The sequence below is a fragment of the Capra hircus genome, chromosome 19 (assembly GCF_001704415.2).
Source record: "Capra hircus breed San Clemente chromosome 19, ASM170441v1, whole genome shotgun sequence".
Lineage (NCBI taxonomy): Eukaryota > Metazoa > Chordata > Mammalia > Artiodactyla > Bovidae > Capra > Capra hircus.
Genome location: NC_030826.1, coordinates 12981178 through 13006990, shown reverse-complemented (window position 1 = coordinate 13006990; position 25813 = coordinate 12981178). Strand labels below are relative to the sequence as shown.

Here is a 25813-nt window from a genome sequence, read left to right as displayed (position 1 = left end):
CAGGTTGTGCCCAGTGCCAGGTCCTGACAGCTGAGAGCACACATTTTTATCCACTGATCAGAGACTGATACAGATCTAATTTCAATGCAAAGAGCTTAAAATGGACTTTGTGAAACAAACCCTAAAATAAACACTTTACAGGTAGGTATTTGGTAATCTCTTAATCAAATTGTCATTCAAGTTATGGCAATGTAGAGGAAACAATTTCCATCACTTTGTCTACTCTTGTTATCATGCTTAACTTTTTTTTTGGTGGCCACGTCACACAGCTTACAGGATCTCAGTTCCCCAATCAGAAATTGAGCCCTGGCCAAGGCAGAGAAAGCCTGGAATCCTAACCACTAGGCAACCGAGGAACTCCCAGCTTTCCTAAATACAGAACCAGTCGTTGCCTTGGAAGTAGAATTAAGGGGACTCAGATGGAGAAACTATTACACAGGCTGCCTATATGAACAGAAAGCCATATCCAAATTACCTTCCCATGGCCACCTGATCATTGGGGTCCAAGGAGCTGGTCTTCCGTTCTATGAGTTCTCGGAGGAGCTAGGGGAAAAAGGAAAGCAGGTGACTTATTTATATTCTCCCAGCACCAACTGACTTTAAAAGAGCACGGGAGGAATCCTGAATGGCACAGTGACAGCTCTGAAACTACAATCAATAAGGGACAACCCAGTGGCAAAAGCATGACCAAATTCCCATTAACCCTTTCATATTTATATATCTTTAAAAAGGTGGCTATCGCAATAACTGAAAGCAGAAGTCCATTTGGAAGACTTATTGTCCTGCAGTTCATCTCAAATGGATCAATGAGTATGCAACATCCCCTTTCGTTGTTTTTATGATTAGTCTTGTCTTCCTCGTTGATATCAATGGAGAATCTTTAAAAGGTCAGGTGGGAAGGGCTCGGTGGTGAAAAGGAAAATGCATCGGCTTCCCACCCACACGATAATCGTACGTGGTTAACTTCTGACCTATAACCCCAGCAGTCAGGATGGTCTTCTTTAGGCAAAAAGCCTTTACTGCATATAATTAGAACTGTGGACTTTCTGCTCTTGCCTTCCATACCTAATACTCTGTCATGCTTACGAATAAATGTTTTAACCATGCAGTCTGCAATGCAGCTCAGTTGCTAAGTCAGATCTGACTCTTGCGACCCCACAGACTATAGCCCGTCAGGCTCTTCTGTCCATTGGATTTTCCCAGGTAAGGAATACTGGATCTGAATACTCAAGGGGATCTTCCCGACCCAAGATCAAACATGCACTTCCTGCATTGCAGGCAGATTCTGTACCACTGAGCCTCCTGGGAAGCCCAACCATATATGATACCAACACATTTACAGTCATAGTAATTTTAAGAGGGAACCTAAAGAAAGTTGTACTCTGAACACAGCCCAGAGAGCCAGTCTCTCATTGCACACAACTAACCCCATGGGAACTAAACCACTCTCCAGCTCTCCTCTTAACCCTGGTTAGTCCCTGAGGGCAAGCTGCGTCTACTTCTCTAGCTCTCACACACTGAAGAATGTGCACTGGATCTTAAAAAGCCTTGGCCAGGAGAAGCAATAGATCTAAAAGTTAGGCATTAAAGGAGGAGAATTTTAACTTATAATAATAAAGCTAGATTATCATCTCTCCTACACAAGTGCTATGGGCAGGGAAACAGCAACAGAGATTAAAATTCCAAAAATCTTCTTAAAGAAATCCTGAAAATAAACCCCTTCCGGCTTGTCACCAGTCAAGAATATAGGTTTGACTTTAAAACTTGTTTCCTCACAAACATAAGTAATTATTTTGTAGGTAAGGCACAGAAGCAACATATATATAGTTCACCAAGTTAAATAGTAGAAGTCTGATGGGAATAAAGAAGGGATAAATTCCTACAAAAGCAGTTCACTCTCTAATTGTCATTTGCTTATGTAAGTGGGCACTGGGAGAAGGAAAACAAATTTGTAAAAATATTCATTTCCATATAGGATGAATCTTTATTGCAAAAGGGAAAAGGCAATCTCAATTGCAAATAAAAAAACCCCTGTGCTGTTTTTTCATTTGCTTATTTTAGACATTATTACCGTGGCAATTACGTTTAAAAATGTGGGGACCGGAGGCCTCTGTTTTATTATCACTGGAAAACAGCAAGCTATTTCTCTGCCCTGTTTATCTGATTGACTCCCAACATCTTTCTGGCAGCCAATCTATCAGTTTATCTCCCCTACTTCATCACAGTCACTTCTGGCAGCTAAATACAAGATCCAAATCCAGTGTCACACAGACGTTCGGCAAAGGAACCCCGGGTAACACTGCTGCTCTGTAAACAGCTGCCCTTAAGGCTAAGCCAAAATGGGTTCTGGTTCCTAGCCAACATCCTGTCAAAAGCAAGGTTGCGAAGGCAGAGGGAAGACAGGTTAACAAAAAAAATTTTTTTAAAGAAAGAAGAATAAAAAGGAAGGAAAACATACTGATGAATCTGTTTGCAGAACAGCAATGGAGACGCAGAGAACAGAGTTATGGACAAGGGTGAGGAGAAGAGGGAGAGGGTGAGATAAACGGCGCGCGGCGTGGATGAATGTACGTATGTAAATAGATAGCCAATGGGGATTTGCTGTATGACTCAGGGAACTCAGTCTGCGCTAGTTGCTCAGTCCTGTCCGACTCTTCGTGACCCCATGGACTGCAGCCCACCAGGCTCCTCTGTCCACGGGATTCTCCAGGCAAGAACACTGGAGTGGGTTGCCATTCCCTTCTCCAGGGGATCTTCCCAACCCAGGGACTGAACCTGGGTCTCCTGCATTGCAGGCAGATTCTTCACCATCTGAGCCACCAGGGAAGCCCCAGTGGGACTTATTCTGTAATAACCTAGAGGGGTGGGAATGGGCGAGAGGTGGGAGAGAGATTCAAGAGGGAAGGGACATATGTACACTTATGGTTAATTCATGTTGATGTATGACAGAAATCAAACCAATATTGCAAAGCAATCATCAATCTATTAAAAATAAATAAATATTTTTTTTAAAAGGAAGGAAAATAAATAATGGAATGACAACATCTCATTGCCCTTACCTTGTTCCGGCCATGTAAGAGAGAACAGCCACCTGGTTTTCCTAACAGTTTCCAATCCCTTGAGACTGGGGCCAAGACAGCTACTGGGAGCTCGGGGAAAGCTCCCCCAGCACAATGGCGACGGCTGGAAACAGGAGCCCCACGCCTGCAGCAGGGGTGTGACACGCACAGTGGTCCCTGCGATTCCAACACCAAGCTGGTGCAGCATTTACTCTCAAGCACCCTGTGTACTTTACACATTCTGGGTTGCATTTTCATTACCTTGGTGCTTTACACAGCTATTCTTAGTCACTTGTGGTTAGGAAGAGAGTTTTATTGGTCTGTCTGGCTGAGTCTAGGTTATCCATGCATCCCGAAGAATTCATTCAGTGTGAGAAGACCGTGTTGTGTGCAAGACAGGAACAAGAAAGCAGCAAGAAAATACAGGTAAATAAACACTTCTCCTGGCTATTGCCATTTCCCACAGCTCTCACTTACACTAGGCTTAAATTTAATTAGGAATACAATGGCACCCCACTCCAGTACTCTTGCCTGGAAAATCCCATGGATGGAGGAGCCTGATAGGCTGCAGTCCATGGGGTCGCTAAGAGTTGGACACTACTTAGCGACTTCACTTTCACGCATTGGAGAAGGAAATGGCAACCCACTCCAGTGTTCTTGCCTAGAGAATCCCAGGGACGGCAGAGCCTCGTGGGCTGCCTTCTATGGGGTCGCACAGAGTCAGACACGACTGAAGCGACTTAGCAGCAGCAGCAGCTTTCCAAAAAGTTGTTGAAAAATGAAGTTTTAGGGATACTGATGGAAGAATTTAGCTTTGCTTCTTAGTTCAATTTTTATGGTTTCACTTATGAACAAACTTTTCCATTAAAATTCAGGTTTCTGGTAGTTACCAGAGGTTTTTATTTCAACAATAATGATACAGTATCTGTAATTTTCTATGTGATCCGGAAAATGGAGAGCTATGTGAAATATTTTTTTTCTAGTCTGTTATAATTCCTCCAGAGAGTCAATTCAAAAACAATTCTCTAGTTCCTGGGGAAAATCATACATGTGGGTGGGTTCCCCAGTCAGCCCACAAAAACCTACGTGACCCATAACCACGTATGCGAGGAATGGCACTGACAGTACTATCAGAATCTACCCAGCAGTTATCATACTCTGCCTGGAAAAAGGCATGCTGGAATCAGTTTAAAAGGGCAGGCTGAACACACTGGTTCATCTCGTCTCCCTTCTCAACTCCAAGAGACAGTAGAGGAGAACAAAATAAAAAGGTGTACTAACCCGCAAGAAGAAAAGAGGAAAGGCAGAACTAATAAGAGCAGGCTTCCACAAAATTCCCCAAGATAGTCAGGGGATGAAGAGCAGAAAGGAAGTCATCGCCCGAGGGCCCACAGGCAGTGAAGGTGAGAGAATCATGCCCACGGAACCCCCGTGAGCAGGAGGAGCTCAGAGGGCAGCTCCCCTAAAGAAGGGCCGGGGCAGGACCACGGGGCCTTCTGGAGTGTTCACACGGCCAAGCGACTTCCCCCGGGGGGAGGGAGGTGGGGGGAAGGAGGCTCGATTCTCCGGAAAAACAAAGCCACAGAGGCTGACGTCTGGGACCTTCTGTCTCCTTCCCCACCCTGTGCCCAGGACACTGTCACCACGTGACAAGTTCCTAGGCAGGAGAGCAGGGGAGTGTTTTCTGGAAAAACTGCATGGTCATCCCCCAGTTCCCCAGAAAAGACTTCCAAGCTCTGAGAACCAAGAGGTTAGTTCTCAGCAAAATTACATACAAAGGAGACAGAAAGCTCCACCCAGGTTTCAGAGATACTTTAGAATGCTGTACTCTGAAACATGAAGCGACAGCTAAGCATCACCAGCATCTGAGGAAAGACTCAGACAGAGACCAAAGCAAACAGGAAAAAAAGCGACTCAAGAAGGCAATGCAAGGAGCAAACAAAACACACAGACAAAAGAAAGAAAAGAAAAAGAACTCACAACTACTCCTCCTCCCCTGAGGACACCCTCAGAGAAGTGAGAGAAAAGACACTTCCACAAGAATGGGATGCTATGAGAAGAGTAGAATGAGAAACTGAACACTAGAAACGTTTAACATCTTCAATAGAACTGGAAGACAAATGTACAAAAATCTCTCAGCAAACAGATAATATCCCTTCATTATTTGTGAAAGAAGAAAATAACTTAGAGGATAATCCAGGAAGTTAAACACCTACCTAACGAAGGCTGGCAGAAATATTAAAGAAATAATTATGAAAACCTCCCCAAATTGAAGGACGGGAATGAACTAATCACCACCACCCAATACAACCTAAGTGCAATGAAGGAAAAAGAATCTCTTGTAAGACACATCGTCATGAAATGTGGAACTCTAGAAGCAAAGAAAAGATCCTAAAAGGTGAGAGGAAAAATAGGTCACATGTAAAGAGGGTGACTATATGGCCCCATCTACCACAGAGAGTCCTGGCTAAAGTCTCCCGTCCTACTGTTTCTTCAGGATAGCACCTCAAGGGTCCCAGTCTTGACAATGAATTACACAGTCACCCGAAACATTAAGGAACATAAATCTTAATGGGACTAGACATCTCAATAGCAATAACAGATGTCAGAAGACAGCAGAGCAAAACCTTCAAAATGCTGAGGAAAATGACTTTCAACCTCAAGTTCCATACATAGCCAAAGCACTAACCAAGGATGAGAGTTCATAAAGCATTTCACACAGGCAAGGACTCAATAATTTACCTTCCACAGGCTCTTTCACAGGAAGTTGTGCTTCAGTAAAATCAGAGCATGTGGCCAGAAGGACAAAGACAGGAGATGTCTTTGGAATGCTCTTTTGCACCTGCACTGCCTGGAACATGCTTCCCTAACCACTAACTGGCTTACATCACACCCTCTGTGTGTGTGCTCAGTCGTGTCCGACTCTTTCGTGACCCCATGGACTATAGCCCACCAGGCTCCTCTGTCCATGGAATTCTCCAGGCAAGAAATACTGCAGTGGGTTGCCATACCCTCCTCCAGGGGATCTTCAGACCCAGGGATCGAACCCACGTCTCTTGCATCTCCTACACTGGCAGGCAGATTATGGACCACTGCGTCACCTTCTCTATCTCCTTGCTAAATCTCAGCTCAATTACCTCCTTCCTCAGGAAAGCCTCTCTTAACAGCAGCCCTTCATACACATTCATATGATGTTCCTGATGTATTTAATTTACATTTTATTAGTGGGGTACATGATTAATGTCTATTTCCTCCACTAGCCGACTGTCTGCTTCACAGAAAGCAGAGAATGTAACAGTGTGCTCACCACTCTATCCTGTCCACTGGCCCACTGAAGGAGCTCAATAAATACATACATGCACAGAGTGGGGGAATTGTTTCTGGCAGAAAATCCCAAAGTTTTATTTACTTTATCACACACACACACACAGACACTCCTTTTGTTTTTAAACAAAAGGAATCATACCGTGTAATCAGTTCAGTTCAGTTGCTCAGTCGTGTCCGACTCTTTGCGACCCCATGAATCACAGCACGCCAGGCCTCCCTGTCCATCACCAACTCCCGGAGTTCACTCAGACTCACGTCCATCGAGTCCGTGATGCCATCCAGCCATCTCATCCTCTGTCATCCCCTTCTCCTGCCCCCAATCCCTCCCAGCATCAGGGTCTTTTCCAGTGAGTCAACTCTTCCCATGAGGTGGCCAAAGTACTGGAGTTTCAGCTTCAGCATCATTCCTTCCAAAGAACACCCAGGGCTGATCTCCTTCAGAATGGACTGGTTGGATCTCCTTGCAGTCCAAGGGACTCTCAAGAGTCTTCTCCAACACCACAGTTCAAAAGCATCAATTCTTCGGCGCTCAGTTTTCTTCACAGTCCAACTCTCACATCCATACATGACCACTGGAAAAACCATAGCCTTGACTAGACGGACCTTTGTTGGCAAAGTAATGTCTCTGCTTTTCAATATGCTATCTAGGTTGCTCATAACTTTCCTTCCAAGGAGTAAGCATCTTTTAATTTCATGGCTGCAGTCACCATCTGCAGTGATTTGGAAGCCCAAAACAATAAAGTCTGACACTGTTTCCACTGTTTCCCCATCTATTTCCTATGAAGTGATGGGACCGGATGCCATGATCTTCATTTTCTGAATGTTGAGCTTTAAGCCAACTTTTTCACTCTCCTCATTCACTTTCATCAAGAGGCTTTTTAGTTCCTCTTCACTTTTTGCCATAAGAGTGGTTTCATCTGCATATCTGAGGTTATTGATATTTTTCCCAGAAATCTTGATTCCAGCTTGTGCTTCTTCCAGTCCAGCGTTTCTCATGATGTATTCTGCATATAAGTTAAATAAGCAAGGTGACAATATATAGCCTTGACATACTCCTTTTCCTATCTGGAAGCAGTCTGTTGTTACATGTCCAGTTCTAACTGTTGCTTCCTGACCTGCATATAGGCTTCTCAAGAGGCAGGTCAGGTGGTCTGGTATTCCCATCTCTTTCAGAATTTTCCACAGTTTATTATAATCCACACAGTCAAAGGCTTTGGCATAGTCAATAAAGCAGAAACAGATGTTTTTCTGGAACTCTCTTGCTTTTTCCATGATCCAGCGGATGTTGGCAATTTGATCTCTGGTTCCTCTGCCTTTTCTAAAACCAGATTGAACACCTGGAAGTTCACGGTTCACGTATTGCTGAAGCCTGGCTTGGAGAATTTTGAGCATTACTTTACTAGCATGTTAGATGAGTGCAATTGTGCGGTAGTTTGAGCCTTCTTTGGCATTGCCTTTCTTTGGGATTGGAATGAAAACTGACACTGACCTTTTCCAGTCCTGTGGCCACTGCTGAGTTTTCCAAATTTGCTGGCATATTGAATGCAGCACTTTCACAGCATCACCTTTCAGGGTTTGAAAGAGCTCAACTGGAATTCCATCACCTCCACTAGCTTTGTTCGTAGTGATGCTTTCTAAGGCCCACTTGACTTCATATTCCAGGATGTCTGGCTCTAGGTGAGTGATCACACCATAGTGATTATCTGGGTTGTGAAGACCTTTTTTGTACAGTTCTTCTATGTATTCTTGCCACCTCTTCTTAATATCTTCTGATTCTGTTAGGTCCACACCATTTCTGTCCTTTATCAAGCCCATCTTTGCATGAAATGTTCCCTTGGTATCTCTGATTTTCTTGAAGAGATCTCTAGTCTTTCCCATTCTGTTGTTTTCCTCTATTTCTTTGCATTGATCGCTGAGGAAGGCTTTCTTATCTCTCCTTGTTATTCTTTGTAACTCTACATTCAGATGCTTATATCTTTCCTTTTCCCCTTTGCTTTTCGCTTCTCTTCTTTACACAGCTATTTGTAAGGCCTCCTCAGACAGCCACTTTGCTTTTTTGAATTTCTTTTCCATGGGGATGGTCTGTGTAATATGTAATACCTTGCTTTTAATCCAGAGTACTACTATCTACCTAAGCAATTGGGGAAACTCCTGGTTTTTAATCTCTTGGCACTAGTGGTAAAGAACCTGCTTGCCAGTGCAGGAGAAATAAGAGACATGGACTCAATCCCAGAGTTGGGAAGATCCCTTGGAAGAGGGCATGCTAACTCACGCCAGTATTCCTGCCTGGAGAATCCCATGTACAGAGGAGTCTGACAGGCTGCAGTCTACAGGTCTCCAAGAGTCGGACAAGACTGAAGTGACTGCACGATTACCAGCACCTCCTCCTCCTCAAACAACATCCTCTTTCTCCCACGTCTTGCACAGGGCTAGAGAACTGTGTGGTTTAAGTGCATGGGAATTACCCTTTTTTTAACCATCCCAAGAGAACCTAAATTTTTTTTAAAACTACTTAATCCAAATGAATGAAAAAAATCTCAGAACCCTTTTCCTTATTTTACTGTTACAATGATGTCGGTCTTGCCTCCCTCTTGGGTCTCATTCCCCAGGGAGAGAGCTGGCTCTTCTCAGGAAAAGAAGAGCGGGGACAGGCCTTTTGTTCTTCCTCTAGCCATCTGCCCTATGCCCCAGTAGACACTGACTCTTTCTGTAATGTCTTCAAGTTGGTCTTTTTACTGCAAGAAAGGTGTCTTGACATCCTTGTAGTAAAGGTGGGAATTCATTTCATATAGTGTTCTCTGTTATCAGTGTCTCTTTTATCGGTTTGTCAAATCCCAGTTGCAGGTGCCCATCTCCCATCTTCTTAGATGTAGTGACTCTATGTATGAGTTTTCAGTGCTGCCCCATGGTTCAACATAACTGTAAACATCGCCCAATAAGTCTGTAAAATGCCATGGCTTTGGAGTCTGACGTACCTGGGCTCTGTGCCCTTTATTAGATGCGAAGTTTGGGACAAGTTATTTGTCCCTTCTGAGACTCAGTTTCCTTATAATAACTGTACCTCATAAAGTTGATTTGCAGTCTTAAAAGATGGTAAAAGTAAAGCATTTTGCAAAATGCGAGTGTTCAATAAATTAAAATACTGTCAACATCAGATAATGATACTCAGAGATAAAGACAGAACTCAATCTGGAACAAAAAAATTCCATAGCTGAATCACCACAGCTGCTAACAATAACAATGAGCAAATACGATAATTCAAAGTTCCTTTCTACTGATTGCGAACAGTGGATAACAAATAGGACATGTAATGAAGGAAAATCAGAATGGAAGGGAGAAAGTGTAAAAAGTACAGAAAAAACTCACAATAGTACTAAGTCAATACCTGAAAAGCAGATTGTTATTTGAAGGACTTTTCCCAAACCAAACCATGATTAATTTGGGCACAACTGATCCTCTCCTTTACCATTTATTCTATTAGGACAACTAACTGCTCTCCGTTCTCCAGGACCTGCACCCAGCCCATCGCCCTCTGCTCCCACAGCCACCCCTCCATCTCACCCTCTGCAGCATCCTATCGACCCCTCTACAAAGGCCTCAATCAAATGCCATCACCTCCCCACAGCCTTCTCTAATTCTCCCAGACTGTTACGAATCTCCCTTCTCCTGAATTCTTTATCACCCCCTCGCCCAGCACTCTGGTTGTTTACAGCGCCTTTGCTTGACTGTAAGCATCCTGGGGGCAAGGCACAGTATCACTCAAAATTCTCTCCTCCCTCAGAACTGCGCACGCTACCTTGCTCACAGTGAGTATTTTGATAGTACCTCTGAAAGGAAAGAGTTAAGTTCTAGATCTTTGGATCAAAGATGAAAAGCATCCCACTTCTGCAGTGGCAAGTACGATATTTACAAGAATAATATTAATAACAGAGAGAATGGAGGGAAGTCAAATGCGTGAACAAAAACCCAAGCGCATCTTACTACTGAAGTTCCAGATAACCCACCTTTGGTTACTAAAATCAGAAAATGTACAGCTCGAGGCGACCGCTGAAAAAGTCAGCCTTAACTCTGCCTCACTGCCCTCGGTCTTCTAAGGATTTGATTAGTTTTTCCACTTTCTGATTCAGCATTGCCTCATGCCTCCACTCCACAGCTGGAGCTAAGGCCTGTGATTTGGAAGGGATGATAAATTCATTCGCTGAGGAAATTCACACTGTTTCCTCAGCACAAGTTCTAAAATATTTCGAAGGCCATAATATTTCACCAGGCCTGGCCATTTGGGTTAAAATTTATTAGTCAAAACAGAAAACTTTCTCATCAGACCCCATATATTCCATTAGGCATGATATATGGTGCCTCCCAATGTCTAATTATTAACTAGAAGTGTAAGTAAATCATTACCAGTATTCGGCTCTGATATGTGAAGACAGAGAGAGAATTAGGCAATTTGACTGCTAAAGAACTTGCTTTTCCTTTCTTTTTCCTATACATAAAAAGAATGTTACAAGGACTAAGTGACTGCACTAAGCCGTTCTTCCTAATCTATACCAAAAGGAACAAGGTGCCAGCAGTGCTATTGTTTAGAATTTCCAACAGCCCCCATTTCCAGGATTCTGTCTCTTGGTAAATGGATAGATGTCCTGGTGTGTGCTTGTGTGTGTGTGTGTGTGTGTGTGTATATATAATTATTTTTTTTTTCTATCTATAAAATAAAAGGTGAGGAGAGGGGTTATACATCCTCTTGGATACTACATCAATCACTGACTATTTCTGGGCATTCTACGGTATTCTATTGTATAATGACACTATGCTATGTAACATTTGTATTGAAAGAATGAAGAGGAAGTCGTTCAGAACTAGAGACTATTTTGCTAAACAGGCTTTACAAGCAACCAAGAGGGCAGTGCTAAACTATATTCTGCATTATGTCCTCTAAGGATTAAAAGCCCAGAGGAAACAAACCTCAGCCTCTCCTTCCAGGATTTTCCCTTTAGCCTGCAGACTCCAGTATTCTTCCCCCCTCAGATCAATAGCCCATTGATCCGCCGCCTTTTCAGCATGCCTCCCCCGCTCCTCCTCACGTGCTTGCCCCTCTCCATACTTATGGGCATGCGATGCCACCAGGACGGTCACTTCCGGTAAACGCCCTCAAGTCTGCTGCGTGCTGTCCCTTTGTCATACAGATCCACGGTCTGTATGGCATACGGTCCCTCAGGGACTGACGTGTCCTGGAATTCAGAGCTTTTGGGATTTGGGGGAAGGTGATGATACAGTGTATGTACCATAAATGCCCCAGCGAAGCCTGGGGCAGAATCCCAAAGTCAAACATATCAACACCTCTGCAGCAAAATACATAAATATCCCTACCTAGTGGGATAAATAAAGCCTTATAGGTTAATATGCAGGCTCCCCTAGTAGTTCAATCTCTCGGTTGGGAAGATCCCCTGGAGAAGGCAAAGGCTACCCACTCCAGTATTCTGGCCTGGAGAATTCTATACAGTCTATGGGGTCACAAAGAGTTGGACACGGCTGAATGACTTTCACAGGTTAATACGGCTTCAGAACCATTCAGATGTTGCCACCACAATGTTTTGCCAAACTTACAAAAACAAACAAGCAAACTACTGTAAGTTTTCAGTGTCAGAATTGCAGGTGAGGGGTTTTTTAGTGTCAGAACTGCAGGTAAGGGATTATGTACCTCTATTTCCTTGTTAAATCTCAATACCTGCATCCATACGGCTGCAATGAGTGGAAAAACAGACAAGATGGATTAAACTGGTCTCAGTCACTTTAAAACCATTTCCACTAACCTTACGTGGGTCTCCAGTGTTCCCAATTACACTCTCCCGCTCTGCTTGAGGACTCTGCCGTACCTTCTCTTTTCTCAAACCTCCAGCCCCTGCCCTCAGGTAAGAACCTCACATACTACCCTCCCCATAGCTCCTTGGGAACGAGAGTTCCCACACTCTGTCCTCATGCCCATATCTACACAAGAGCTGTGCATCAGACCAACCCCTCTCTACCTGTGTACACAGCAGCAGCCATTCTCACCTCCTCCCTGGAACGTGCATGCCGCCCTCTACGGGATCATTTCCATCAGAAAACAGTGTACAGGATCCCTGATTAGGGAACCAAGCTCCCACAAGCAGCTAAGCCTGAGGGCTGCAACTCCTGAGACCGTGGGCTCTAGAGCCCATGCTCCACGGCAAGAAGCCTGTGTACAACCACAAAGACCCTGCACAGCCTAAAAAATACACAAATGGACGACAACAAAAGCAGCATACAGAGGACATCTACCTGAAACCCAAACAAGAAACCCGCTCCTGACCCCTGCTGCCCATTTCTCCCCTTTAAGGCAAGCTTTCTCCCGACTGTCTATGCCATCTCCAACTTTTCTCCCTCCATTCTCTCTTGAACCCGCTTCAGCACTCGAACAAAACAGTTTCTGTGAAGGTCCCAATGGCTTCCACATTGCTGAACCAAACAGCCAGTTCTCACTCCTTATCTTATTTGATCTGTCTGCAACATTCAACACAGTATGTCACTCTTTTAAGGGAAAAAAAAAAAAGACCTTATTCAGATAAAATGCACAGCTCACCAATTTAAACTATGATTCAATGGTTTTGTATATTCACTGAGGTGTGCAACCATCATCAAAATCAATTTCAGAATATTTTCATCACTGTCAAAAGACAGTTTTTTTTTTTTTCCCATCAGCTACTCCCGTTTCACCCCCAATATTGCCAGCCCTAGGCAACCGCCTATCCACTTCTTCACTTCTATAAATTGTGCCTATTTGGAGCATTTAATAAATCATACAAATATGGTCTGTGACTCTCTTGTTTCACTTAACTTACCATAATGTTTTCAAAAGTTTATCCATGCTGCAAGTTTCAGTACTTCATCCCCTTTATGGTTGAATAATATTTATTGTATGGATATACCATGTTTTGTTTATCCACTTATCGGTTGATGGTCACTTGGGTTGTTTCCTTTATGGCTATTATGAATAACGCTACAGATATTCATGTACAAGCTTTTGTGTGGACATATCATTTTCATTTCTTCTGGGTGTAAACCTAACAGTAGAATTGCTGGGTCATATGGTAACTCTATGGTTGATCTGAGGAACTACCAAACTGTTTTCCGTAGAGGCTGCACCAATTTATATTTCTACCAACAGTGTACAAGGGTTCCAAATCCTCCATATTCTCCCCAAACTTGTTATCATCTGTCATTTTTGGTCACAGCTATCCTAGTGATCATTGTGGTTCTGATTTGTATTTCCCTAGAGACTAATAATCAATCTGATTTCGGTGTTGACCATCTGGTGATGTCCATGTGTAGAGTCTTCTCTTGTGTTGTTGGAAGAGGATGTTTGCTATGACCAGCGCATTTTCTTGGCAAAACTCTATTAGTCTTTGCCCTGCTTCATTCCACATTCCAAGGCCAAATTTGCCTGTTACTCCAGGTGTTTCTTGACTTCCTACTTTTGCATTCCAGTCCCCTATAATGAAAAGGACATCTCTTTTGGGTGTTAGTTCTAAAAGGTCTTGTAGGTCTTCATAGAACTGTTCAACTTCAGCTTCTTCAGCATTACTGGTTGGGGCATAGACTTGGATTACTGTGATATTGAATGGTTTGTCTTGGAAATGAACAGAGATCATTCTGGCGTTTTTGAGATTGCATCCAAGTACTGCATTTCAGACTCTTTTGTTGACCATGATGGCTATTCCATTTCTTCTGAGGGATTCCTGCCCGCAGCAGTAGATATAATGGTCATCTGAGTTAAATTCACCCATTCCAGTCCATTTTAGTTCGCTGATTCCTAGAATGTCGACGTTCACTCTTGCCATCTCCTGTTTGACCACTTCCAATTTGCCTTGATTCATGGACCTGACATTCCAGGTTCCTATGCAATACTGCTCTTTATAGCATCAGACCTTGCTTCTATCACCAGTCACATCCACAGCTGGGTATCGTTTTTGCTTTGGCTCCGTCCCTTCATTCTTTCTGGAGTTATTTCTCCACTGACCTCCAGTAGCATATTGGGCACCTACTGACCTGGGGAGTACCTCTTTCAGTATCCTACCATTTTGCCTTTTCATACTGTTCATGGGGTTCCCAAGGCAAGAATACTGAAGTGGTTTGCCATTCCCTTCTCCAGTGGACCACATTCTGTCAGACCTCTCCACCATCACCTGCCCGTCTTGGGTTGCCCCGCGGGCATGGCTTAGTTTGACTGAATTAGACAAGGCTGTGGTCCTAGTGTGATTAGAATGACTAGTTTTCTGTGAGTATGGTTTCTGTGTGTCTGCCCTCTGCATCTATTTCTGCTTTATTGACTATGCCAAAGCCTTTGACTGTGTGGATCACAATAAACTGTGGAAAATTCTGAAAGAGATGGGGATACCAGACCACCTGACCTGCCTCTTGAGAAATCTGTATGCAGGTCAGGAAGCAATAGTTAGAACTGGACATGGAACAACAGACTGGTTCCAAATAGGAAAAGGAGTACATCAAGGCTATATATTGTCACCCTGCTTGTTTAACTTATATGCAAAGTACATCATGAGAAACACTGGGCTGGAAGAAACACAAGCTGGAATCAAGATTGCCGGGAGAAGTATCAATAACCTCAGATATGCAGATGACACCACCATACTTATGGCAGAGAGTGAAGAGGAACTCAAAAGCCTCTTGATGAAAGTGAATGAGGAGAGTGAAAAAGTTGGCTTAAAGCTCAACATTCAGAAAATGAAGATCATGGCATCCGGTCCCATCACTTCATAGGAAATAGATGGGGAAACAGTGGAAACAGTGTCAGACTTTATTTTGGGGGGCTCCAAAATCACTGCAGATGGTGATTGCAGCCATGAAATCAAAAGATGCTTACTCCTTGGAAGAAAACTTATGAGCAACCTAGATAGCATATTCAAAAGCAGAGACATTACTTTGCCGACTAAGGTCCGTCTAGTCAAGGCTATGGTTTTTCCAGTAGTCATGTATGGATGTGAGAGTTGGACTGTGAAGAAGGCTGAGCGCCGAAGAATGGATGCTTTTGAACTGTGGTGTTGGAGAAGACTCTTGAGAGTCCCTTGGACTGCAAGGAGATCCAGCCAGTCCATTCTGAAGGAGATCAGCCCTGGGATTTCTTTGGAAGGACTGATGCTAAAGCTGAAAACTCCAGTACTTTGGCCACTTCATGGGAAGAGTTGACTCATTGGAAAAGACTTTGATGCTGGGAGGGACTGGGGGCAGGAGGAGAAGGGGACGACAGAGGATGAGATGACTGGATAGCATCACCGACTTGATGGACACGAGTCTGAGTGAACTCCGGGAGATGGTGATGGACAGGGAGGCCTGACGTGCTGCAATTCATGGGGTCGCAAAGAGTCGGACACGACTGAGCAACTGAACTGAACTGAAAGTAAACTAATTAATAATGGTGAGCATCTTACTGAACTGAACTGAAAGTAAACTAATTAATAATGGTGAGCATCTTACTAGTCGTTTAAATACCTTCTTTGGAAAAATGTTTATTCAGATCATTCGCCATTTTTTAGTAGGTTATTTGCTTTTATTATTGAGTTTAAGAGTTCTTTATATAGTCTAGATATCAGTCCTTTATTAGATATACAATTTAAAAATATTTTCTCCCACTCTGTGGGTCTTTTCATTTTTCCGGTAGGACCTTCCACAGCTCAAAAGTTTTCAATTTCGATGAAGTCCAACGTATCTGTTTTTATTCTGTTTTGTCCCTTGTGCTTTTGTTGTCATATTTAAGAAACTATTTCCTAACCCAAAGTCATGAAAATTTACTCCTGTGTTTTTTTCTAGAAGTTTTATAGTTTTGTCTCTTGTATGTAGGTATATGATCAACTTAGAGTTAATCTTCGTGTAGGAATGAGAGGGGGCTCTAACTTCACTCTTCTGCAAGTGGGTAACTAGTTGTCCTAGCATTATTTGCTGTAAAGACTTCTCACCGCTGTCTTGGCACCCCTGTCGAAAATCAATTGACCATAACTGTAAAGGTTTATTTCTGAATTCTCAATTGTATTCTATTGATCTATATGCCTAACCTTATACCAGTACCACAACATCTTGATTACTACAACTCTGTAATAAGTTTTGAAATTAGGAACTATGAGTCCTCCAACTTTGATCTTTTTCAAGACTGTTTTGGCCATCCTGGGTCTTTTGTATTTCCACATCAATTTTAGGATCTGCTCATCACTTTCAGCAGAAAGATAGCTGCAATTTTGATACAGATTGTGTTGAATCTGTTTATCAATTGAGGAGTACTGTCATTTTTAACAATACTTAAGTCTTCTAATCCATAAATTAGAATTTTTCTAATCCATGAAATGGGATGGCTTTCCATTTATTTAGGTCTTTTAAAATTTCTTTCAGCAAAGTTTATAACTTTCTGCATACAGGTCTTTGGGGCTTCACAGGTAGCACCAATGGTAAAGAATCTGCCCGCCAATGCAGGAGATGCAAGAGACACAGGTTCAGTCCCTGGGTTGGGAAGATCCCCTGGAGTAGGAAATGCCAACCTGCTCCAGTATTCTTGCCTGGAAACATTCCATGGACAGAGGAGCCTGGTAGGCTACAGTCCATGTGGTCACAAAGAGTTGGACATGACAAAGCGTGCATGCGTGCGTGCGTGCGTGCGCGCACGCACATGCACGTGCACGTGCGCACGCACACACACACACACAACAATATAAGTCTTTTACCTCCTTGGTTAAATTTATCCTCAGGTATTTTCCTCATCTGGATGCTATTGTAAATGGAATGGTTTTCTTAACTTTTCAGATTGCTTACTGCTGGTGTATAGAAACACAACTGATGTTTTTGTGTTTATTCTGTATCCTGCAACTCATGATCAAGTAGTTTTCTGGTGGCTTCTCTGGGATTTCTATATATAGGATCATGCCAACTGCAAGTAAGAGATACTTTTACTTCTTCTTTTCCAACTTAGATGCCTTTTATTTCTTTCTAACTGCCCTTGCTAAAACCTCCAGTACAACATTGAATATCAGTGGCAAGAGCATCCTTGCCTTATTTCTAATCTTTGGGGAAAGTTTTCTGTCTTTTACCACTGAATAGGATGTTAGTTATGGGTTTTCATAGATGTTCTTTACTAGGTAAGGAATTCTCTTCTATCCCTATTTGTTGAGTGTTTATCATGAAAGGGTGTCAAACAATTTTCTGCATCTATTGAGATGATCATGTTTTTGGCCCTTATAACATTTGATTACATTAATTGATTTCTGATGTTAAAACAATCTTGAATTCCTGGACTAAATCCCACTTAGTTATGGTAAATAATTTTTTTTTTTTTTGAGGGGGGTGGGAGGGCTTTCCTGGTGGCTCAGACAGTAAAGAATTTGCCTGCAATGTGGGAGACCCGAGTTCGATCCCTGGGTTGGGAAGATCCCCTGGAGGAGGGCATGGCAACCCACTCCAGTATTCTTGCCTATGTGTTGCTGGAGTGAGTTTGTTAGTAGATTGTCGACTTTTGTATCTCTGTTCATTAGAGATATTGGTCGGTAGCTTTCTTTCCCTGTGATAGTTTTGCCTGGTTTTGGTATCAGGACGATACTGGATTTCCTCCTTCTTGAATCACTTTGATGTGAAACCTGGGAAATCGCTCTTCCTTTATTTTCTCTCACCGTCTCCAGCACCTACACTAGATCCTCTTCATCTCCCCAAACTCAGAATGTTGACTGCCCCAGGACGTGGGCTTTGCATCTCTTTCTCTTTTTCTCTCCACTTTCAATCCCTAGGTGGTCTCATCCAGTCTCATGGTATTAAATACAATCTATATGCTGATGGCTCTCAGATTCACCCCTTCAGTTCAGACCTCTTCATGAACTCCAAAACTTTATACATAACTATCTCCTCAACAATTCCCTATGACTGCTTCAGTGATAATTTAATATAACCAATTTGGAATAATAATAATTAAAGTCAGCACAGGTCCATGGGGTCGGGGAGGGGCAGGGTGTGGAATCTAGTGTAACCGAAGCTGAGTCCCAGATTTCTTCTCCAAACTAGCTTCTCTCGCTGTTTGTCCCCAGTTCAGTAAATAGCAACTTCATTTATCCAACTGCTCAGACCAAAATCCCTAAAGTCATCCTGGATCCCTCTCTTCCCACACTCCACACACAATCCATCAGCCAAATCCATCAGTTTAACTTTTAGCATAAATTCAGTCCAGCCACTTGTCAGCACTCCCTCTAAAACATCTCAGTCCCAGCTACCTCCACCTCTTGCCTGGACTATCATGAGAGCCTCCGGTTTCCTGTTTGCCACCCTGCCTCCTTAGAATTTACTCTCAACACATCAGAGTGATGCTTCAAAAATATTAGTCCAATCATGTGACTCCTCTGTTGAAAACTCTCCAGTGGCTTCCTAGTGAAAGCCAAAGCCTCAGGGTGGCCTACAAGCTCCTTCCGGACCTGGCCTCCCATTATGGCTCTGACTTATGGCTCTCCTATCCTGCTCTTTCTTACCTACCCCACCCCGGGGGTACAGGCCTCCCTATTTCCTAGAACACGCTAGCTGCAGCAGGGCCTTGGAGCCTTTGCACTCGCCATTCCCTTCCCCCCAAAACTTTCATGGTCTGGTGTGCACTGCCCTCAGGGCTCTGCTCAAGTATCACTGAATCTCCTGACCATCCCACCCGAGAACAGGAGCCATCCCATCCCTGTTCTAGGCCCCTTCATCCATACCCAGTTTTACTGTTTTCCACTGCAGTGTCATCCTGTTTCTAAGAGAGAGGGCAGGCCTTTGCTTTGTCCCGGCCCCTCAGAGCTCCAGCAGACCTTTCTGTGATGATGTGTGTGCGTGCGCTCAGTCCTGTCTGACTCTCTGTGACCCCACGGACTGCGGCCTGCCAGGATCCTCTGCCCATGGGATTTCCCAGGCAAGAATACTAGAGTGGGTTGGCATTTCCTTCTCCTGGGGCACTTTCTGACCCGGGGATTGAACCCAAGTCTCTTGTCTTGGCAGGGGGATTCTTTACCACTGAGCCACCTGGGAAGCCTCTGTGATGATGTAAATATTCGATATTTGCATTGTCCAGTACAACAGCCCCTAGCACATGTGGCTACAGTTCTTGATATGTGACTAGCATGACTGACAGGCTGAATTTTCAACTTTATTTTAATTAATTAGCTACAACTGAAATTTAAATAGCTAGCTACATGTGGCCAGTGGCTACCGCATCAGATAGCACAGCCTAGAACAAGTTACTCAATAAATACATAGTTGATACTCACATATTTGCTGAATCAATTAATGGAAGGAAGAAAGAAATCTGAAAGACTTTACTTCTCAACTTTTTATTACAGAAAATTTTTTTAAAAACACAGAGGTAGGCTACAGCAAAATGAACATTTAAATACCTATCACCAACCTGAATGCTCTCCCCTCCGCCTCCGGCCAGGAGTAGGAAGGTTTTTATTATTACTTGCTATAAGCAAGGGGAAGATCAGGGATCTTTCCCAAAGCAGTATCTCCCTGAAGGCTCCTCTAACCTGAAATAAGTTTCAGTGGATATCAGATTTGCAATACTGGCTTCTAAAAATCACTAAATTCTTGGAAAATCTAACAGCATGTCTCAGGGTCTTTTACAAGTTACTGAGACATGACTTAAGGAATTAGGAGTCTGTTGAGAGAAAAAACCTGTGTGCCAACAAGTATGTGAGGCACATTTGTGATAAGAAAGCACTATATGGAACTACATGGTTTTGTTTTGTCTAATCGTTATTTATTTATTTGGCTGTGCCAGGTCTTAGCAGTGGCATGAAGGATTTTTAGTTGCGGAATGTGAACTCTTAGTTCGGCATGTAGGATCTAGTTCTCTGACCAGGGATCGAACCCAGGCCCCCTGCATTGGGAGCTCAGTCTTAGCTATATGAATGTTTTCATATCAAGGACCTGATTGCTCTCGTGCACCACTTATTTTCTTCATTTAAATTTTATTAAAGTCATACTCGGAAAGAGGAGCTATATGACTACAAAATTGAGAACTTTGCTCTTGTTAGGACTCCCCCTGGTGGCTCAGACCTTAAAGAATCCACCTGCAATGCAGGAGACCCAGGTTCGACCCCTGGGTTGGGAAGATCCCCTGGAGAAGGGAATGGCTACCCACTCTTGTTTTCTTGCCTGCAGAGGAACCTGGCGGGCTACAGTCCATGTGGTTGTAAAGAGTCAGATATGACTGAGTGACTTTCACTTCTGCTCTCATTAGATGACACAATTCCTCGGGCAGGGGTTTGTCTTATTAGTCATTGTAAAACTAGCATCTGGTATAGCAATTAGTGAATGAAGCGCATAACCGCATGAAAGTGACCCATCTGAACTGTCACAGTGTGAACACACACACTGGATCTTCAGTTTCCTAAACAGTTACAAATCTGAAAACACTCAAATGGACTTTTAAGTGTGTCAGGTCAAAAGGCAGCATAATATGCTAAAAAGTCAGGGACTTCGCTGGTGGTCAACAATCTGCCTGCCAGTTCAAGGGACACAGGTTCAATCCCTGGTTGGGGAAGATCCCACATGCCTCAGAGCAACTAAACCCATGCACCACAACTACTGAGCCTGCATGCTGCAACTACTGAAGCCCCCGCACCTAGATCCCATGGCCCCAGAACTAGAGAAGCCACTGCAATGAGAAGCCCACCACTGCAACCGAGATCCAGGGCAGCCATACGTAAATAAATAACTAAATAAGAAAATCAAACGTGGACCAACAACACCTGGATTTCAGTGTCTAAAGATGAGATGATCCCACCCTAGTCCCCTAGGCTCTAGTATAAAGAGTTTGGAATGGACACTTTTCAGAGACACTATCTAACTTCAGAGCAACAGGTTCTATGCTAGATCTACAATACACATGATTTTTAAAGCTGTTTTTTAACTCCCCTTTTATGCTAAGTCACTGTCCCTATAATTTACTTTTAAAGTAAAGCTTTAAGGAGCTACACACACTGAATATAATTTAAAAACAAGACGATACCAGGCCCAGTTTGGTGAACAGGTAGTGGCCCCTTTTCTAAAGTGCCAAACTCTTCACTGGAGTCTACTCAAACACTGCTGGAACCCTGTGTCTAACTGACACTTAACTAGCTGACACTGGGTTTAACATTATATTAGTATAGAAAAGGCAATTTTGGCCACATATCTGCCTAGTAAACTACCACGGGACCACCTGCATGTGAAGTTTCTTCGATGGTTTGAGGCCAATTCTTCTTTCTTTCCTAGCTGGCTCCATCAAATGGAGCCTGTTTTAGGCTTTGTTCTGAGGTTTTACCTTTGTCTACATGAAGCAGTAGAACCAAAGTCATGCTCCGGTGTTTTTATAAAGCAAGAGAACTGAAAGAAACGAGGGCCAGTCGTGTGTGCCTTCCCTTGACGCTGCTGTTTGATGAAATTGCTCGACCTTGCATTTAAAATGTGGCTTTTGTGTGTGCAGGCTCCATAATAGCAAGCCCACACTAGCTATCAAATGCCGATATTGACACTATCTTTGGGACTAAACACTGACAGACAGACAATGGCAACATAAAAACTAGAATGTATCTCAAATAAAATTCTTGCATAGATTCAAAACATAATCTTGTAATTATTAAAACAGGGGTTTAATTAGACACTGATATTTGTTTGGGTTTCTTTTAACTCCTTTATTACAACTTAAGAAACCTAACTGATTAACTCTCTGCTCTAACTTCAACCATAATTTCAGTTTTCAAAATTATGCACTTCCTATATACATCCTCTTTAAAGTCACCAAGAAGATATACATGTAATAAATTTTACCCAACTTTTAAGAAACACTATCCACATCTCCAATAGCAGCAACATCTCAATGTCAAACTAAAAATGAAATACTGCTCTGAACAGAACGGATCTGTTTTCCAGCAACAAATTAAAAGGAGTAGGTTCAAATCAAACTTTAAAGCATATTCTCAGCCATCAACCAAATCACTGGAAAGACACATGCCAACAAGAACACTGTATGCCCGTTAACCGTAGGAATGGCCTTGCTGCTGCTGCTAAGTCACTTTAGTCGTGTCCGACTCTGTGTGACCCCATAGATGGCAGCCCACCAGGCTCCCCCGTCCCTGGAATCCACCAGGCAAGAATACTGAGGTGGGTTGCCATTTCCTTCTCCAATGCATGAAAGTGAAAAGTGAAAGTGAAGTCGCTCAGTCGTGTCTGACCCTCATCGACCCCATGGACTGCAGCCTACCAGACTCCTCTGTCCATGGGATTTTCCAGGCAGGAGTACTGGAGTGGGGTGCCATTGCCTTCTCCCAGGAATGGCCTTACACATCCCTTATTCACACTATGATCTAAATGCATACAATTAAAGCCACCCTATCAGCTGTCCATATTAATCACTCACCAATTTAAGTAAACGACCCTGTCAGAAAGCTTGCCTCTTCTCTATTTCTTAACATTATCGACTTTTAATAGTTCACCGAATTAGTAATTACTTGTTTATGACATTATCAAATGTCTTAGACACAAATGTCCAGCATGTGGCAGGGTCAGCTATAGACATGTTCTGATGGCAGATAAAAGGAGAAATTTAACCCATCAAAGTGGTCACCAAAAGAACAGAACCCATTACGCCTTTCTCCAGACGCTCTTGGTTAAATTCAAAGTGACAGGACAAACCAGATCAAACCTAAACAGAGTCAGAAGCAACATACAAAATCCTAATGAACCCTCAGAAATCCAGGTATCGACCTGTCAATATCTAAGTTCAATTAGTCCTTTCAGAGCAAAATACTTCACGAGGTGACAAGAAACTAGTCTGAGGTCTCGGCTATGAAAAGAACAAACCCAGTCACTGGCGGGGGCGCCACCGCCATTGAGCCCGCGCTCCAGAGGCCACACGCCGCAGCTGAAGCCTGCACACGCAGAGCCTGTGCTCCGTGCCAGGAGCCACCGAGAGGAGTCCACACGCCACAACTGGAGAGCAGCTCCCGCTCACTGCAACTAGAGAAAGCCTGTGGGCAGCAATAATTAATTTAAAAAAAAAATTTTTTTTAATGCTTTAAAAATACCCAGTCACTTTACAGTCACTTTATAGCTTATTGCTAAATGCAGTCATAGCTCAACCTGGAGATCTCGGGAGGATGAAATGAAGACATGAATCAAGTACCTGTCTAATCAGTCCAGGAGCTGGCACGTTAGTAGTGTTCAGTAAACATTAGTCCTTCCTCCGCTCTTTGAGAACTCAGGCCTATCGAGTCAAAACTCAACTTTAAATGGCAATATAGACAACATACCTTAAAAGCACTTACTGTCAAAAAAAAAAAAAAGTTGCAAATGGGATCATGAAAATGAACAATAGACACTGAAAACATGGCTCTTCCTTCATGGTCATTTGTAACTTTCACATTTTATGAAATAATCTCTAGGGATGAACTCTAACAACAACTGAGCCAGACGCGAGCTGATCCCACCAGTGAGTGAGAACTCAGCAATGTCTGAAGCCTGTGAAGTTTCCCTCCTAAAATCGTCACCACTGGGCACATTCTGGGCTTTCAGCAACTCCAAACAAACCAGGAACACAACTAGAAGGTTAATTTTTTTCATTAGAATTGTTAAGAAATCAGGAGTTCAATAAATCATTTGCCTTCAAAGGGGAAAAAAAATTACTTTCTAACACAACATAATGTTTCTTCTGGTTCTGAGAAAATGAAGCTCAGTTATTCACAAAATGAAAAGCATCGTACTATAGCGAAGTCTTCCTGTGGCTCACAAATGAAACATTTAAGAAACAGAGGTATGGGAAGAACAGGGCTTGGCCTAAAAAATCTTGGCTCAAGTACTAGCATGTGACTTTCAGGAAGTTACCTAATGTCTCAGGGACTCATTATTGTGAGGTTCTTTTCAGCTCAAAAAAAGTACCATTACAGTATCTGATACTCTCCAGTCTTCTCCACACATACTCTATATGTATTTGCTTATACACACACATACACACTCGCATGTACCTTTATTAAATAACACAGACATATTTTTTAAGTTGTAGTAATTTAAGGCCCATTATGAAACAAAGAGAGTGAGTGTGTCTGTGTTGCGCGTTTTGACCCTGAACACCATTCTCAGTGGTGAGGGCATTTACACAGCCTTGAGACACATGACTTAACGAAGTAAGCCTTTAAACCCTTACAATGAAACATTAAAATTCAATGTGGCTATAATCTCTTCCTTACAAAACATGGACCCAAAGAGTCTGGCTTCAAGTATGGTTAAAAAAAAAAGGCGAAACGTTATTATATTCACCACCAAGCTCTTCCAAACAACCAACCGCATCAAAAAACACAAATGAAAACTCACAGGCCCATTGTAATACATTGTACCACTTCTGAATGCAACACTTAGCTCAGGCTTACCACCCTGACAAATAAAGGAAAGCACTTTATGAAGCCAATTTAATTGGGAGGTGACAGAAAACATACAGCCATTTTCTTTAGCCTTATCATTGAATTGGCTTCAGCTCCAATCTCTGGTAAATCCCACTCAACAGAAGAAATTAACCAGGTCAGCAGAACAGGTGCTACGTTGTGTCTGTCAAGGGCCTGGCATCACCACAATTACTTGCACACAATGAAGTGGTAATCTTTACAGATCATCTCTCCCAAGAAGCATATTGGGGGAGGGGGAGGAAAACTGAAGGGAGGCAGGGGGTGGGACTGGGGGGAGGGGAAGTGGGGGGGTAGCGCGAAGAAGAGGACTAGGAGGCAAAGAGAAAAGGCAAGAAAAGAAAATGAATGTGCAGCTGCCTGGCGGCTCAGCAGATGTCGACTGTGATGTACGAGGCTGGGATAAGCTGTCGTAGCCTGCTGCCAAAGAGTGGTAAGTGATTAAAGCCTGCACACTTCTAAGCACCATATTTAGAATCTGCGGGGTTTCAAGCCTTGCACCCATTCCTTGCTGTGCTGCCAGATGTTGGCAACTGGTCCAGTTCCTACTGACTGTGCGTGGATGGCAGCAGTTGGTGCGGCAGCAAAGCAATCTGGAATGCTTCCGGAGACGCTGTACATTAACAAGTGTCACCCATCATTCACCTTTACAGAAGGCTGAAACAACTCCAATTTGCTGCCACTTCCCTCTTGGGAAACAGCCAAGATAAAGTTGTGCCTGGCAGCCCCATTTGTTTCACTCAGGTGTTTCAGCTGCCTCGCTGACCTCTATTAGTTTAAGTTTTAATTTAGATTAACCCCAGCACCCCAATTAACCAGCAAGGGGAAAAGCGAAGATGTGACTAGTCATAACTGAAATCAGAATTTATCGAAGTTAAAATTATTAATTGGGATGAAGGGCCAATCAAGTAATGCTATTTCTTTTTAAGCAGACCTCCAGGCCAAAAAAAAAAAAAATCCTTCAGA

General features: G+C 43.1%; 1 protein-coding gene across 1 annotated transcript in view; it reads right to left on the bottom strand.

The window, feature by feature from the left end:
* The window catches only part of AATF (apoptosis antagonizing transcription factor), a 111282-nt gene that overhangs the window by 37136 nt on the left and 48333 nt on the right, over positions 1-25813 (bottom strand). The window contains exon 9 of the mRNA XM_018064167.1: positions 476-543. Coding sequence (XP_017919656.1) covers positions 476-543 — 68 coding nt within the window. The remainder of the gene's footprint in view (positions 1-475; positions 544-25813) is intronic.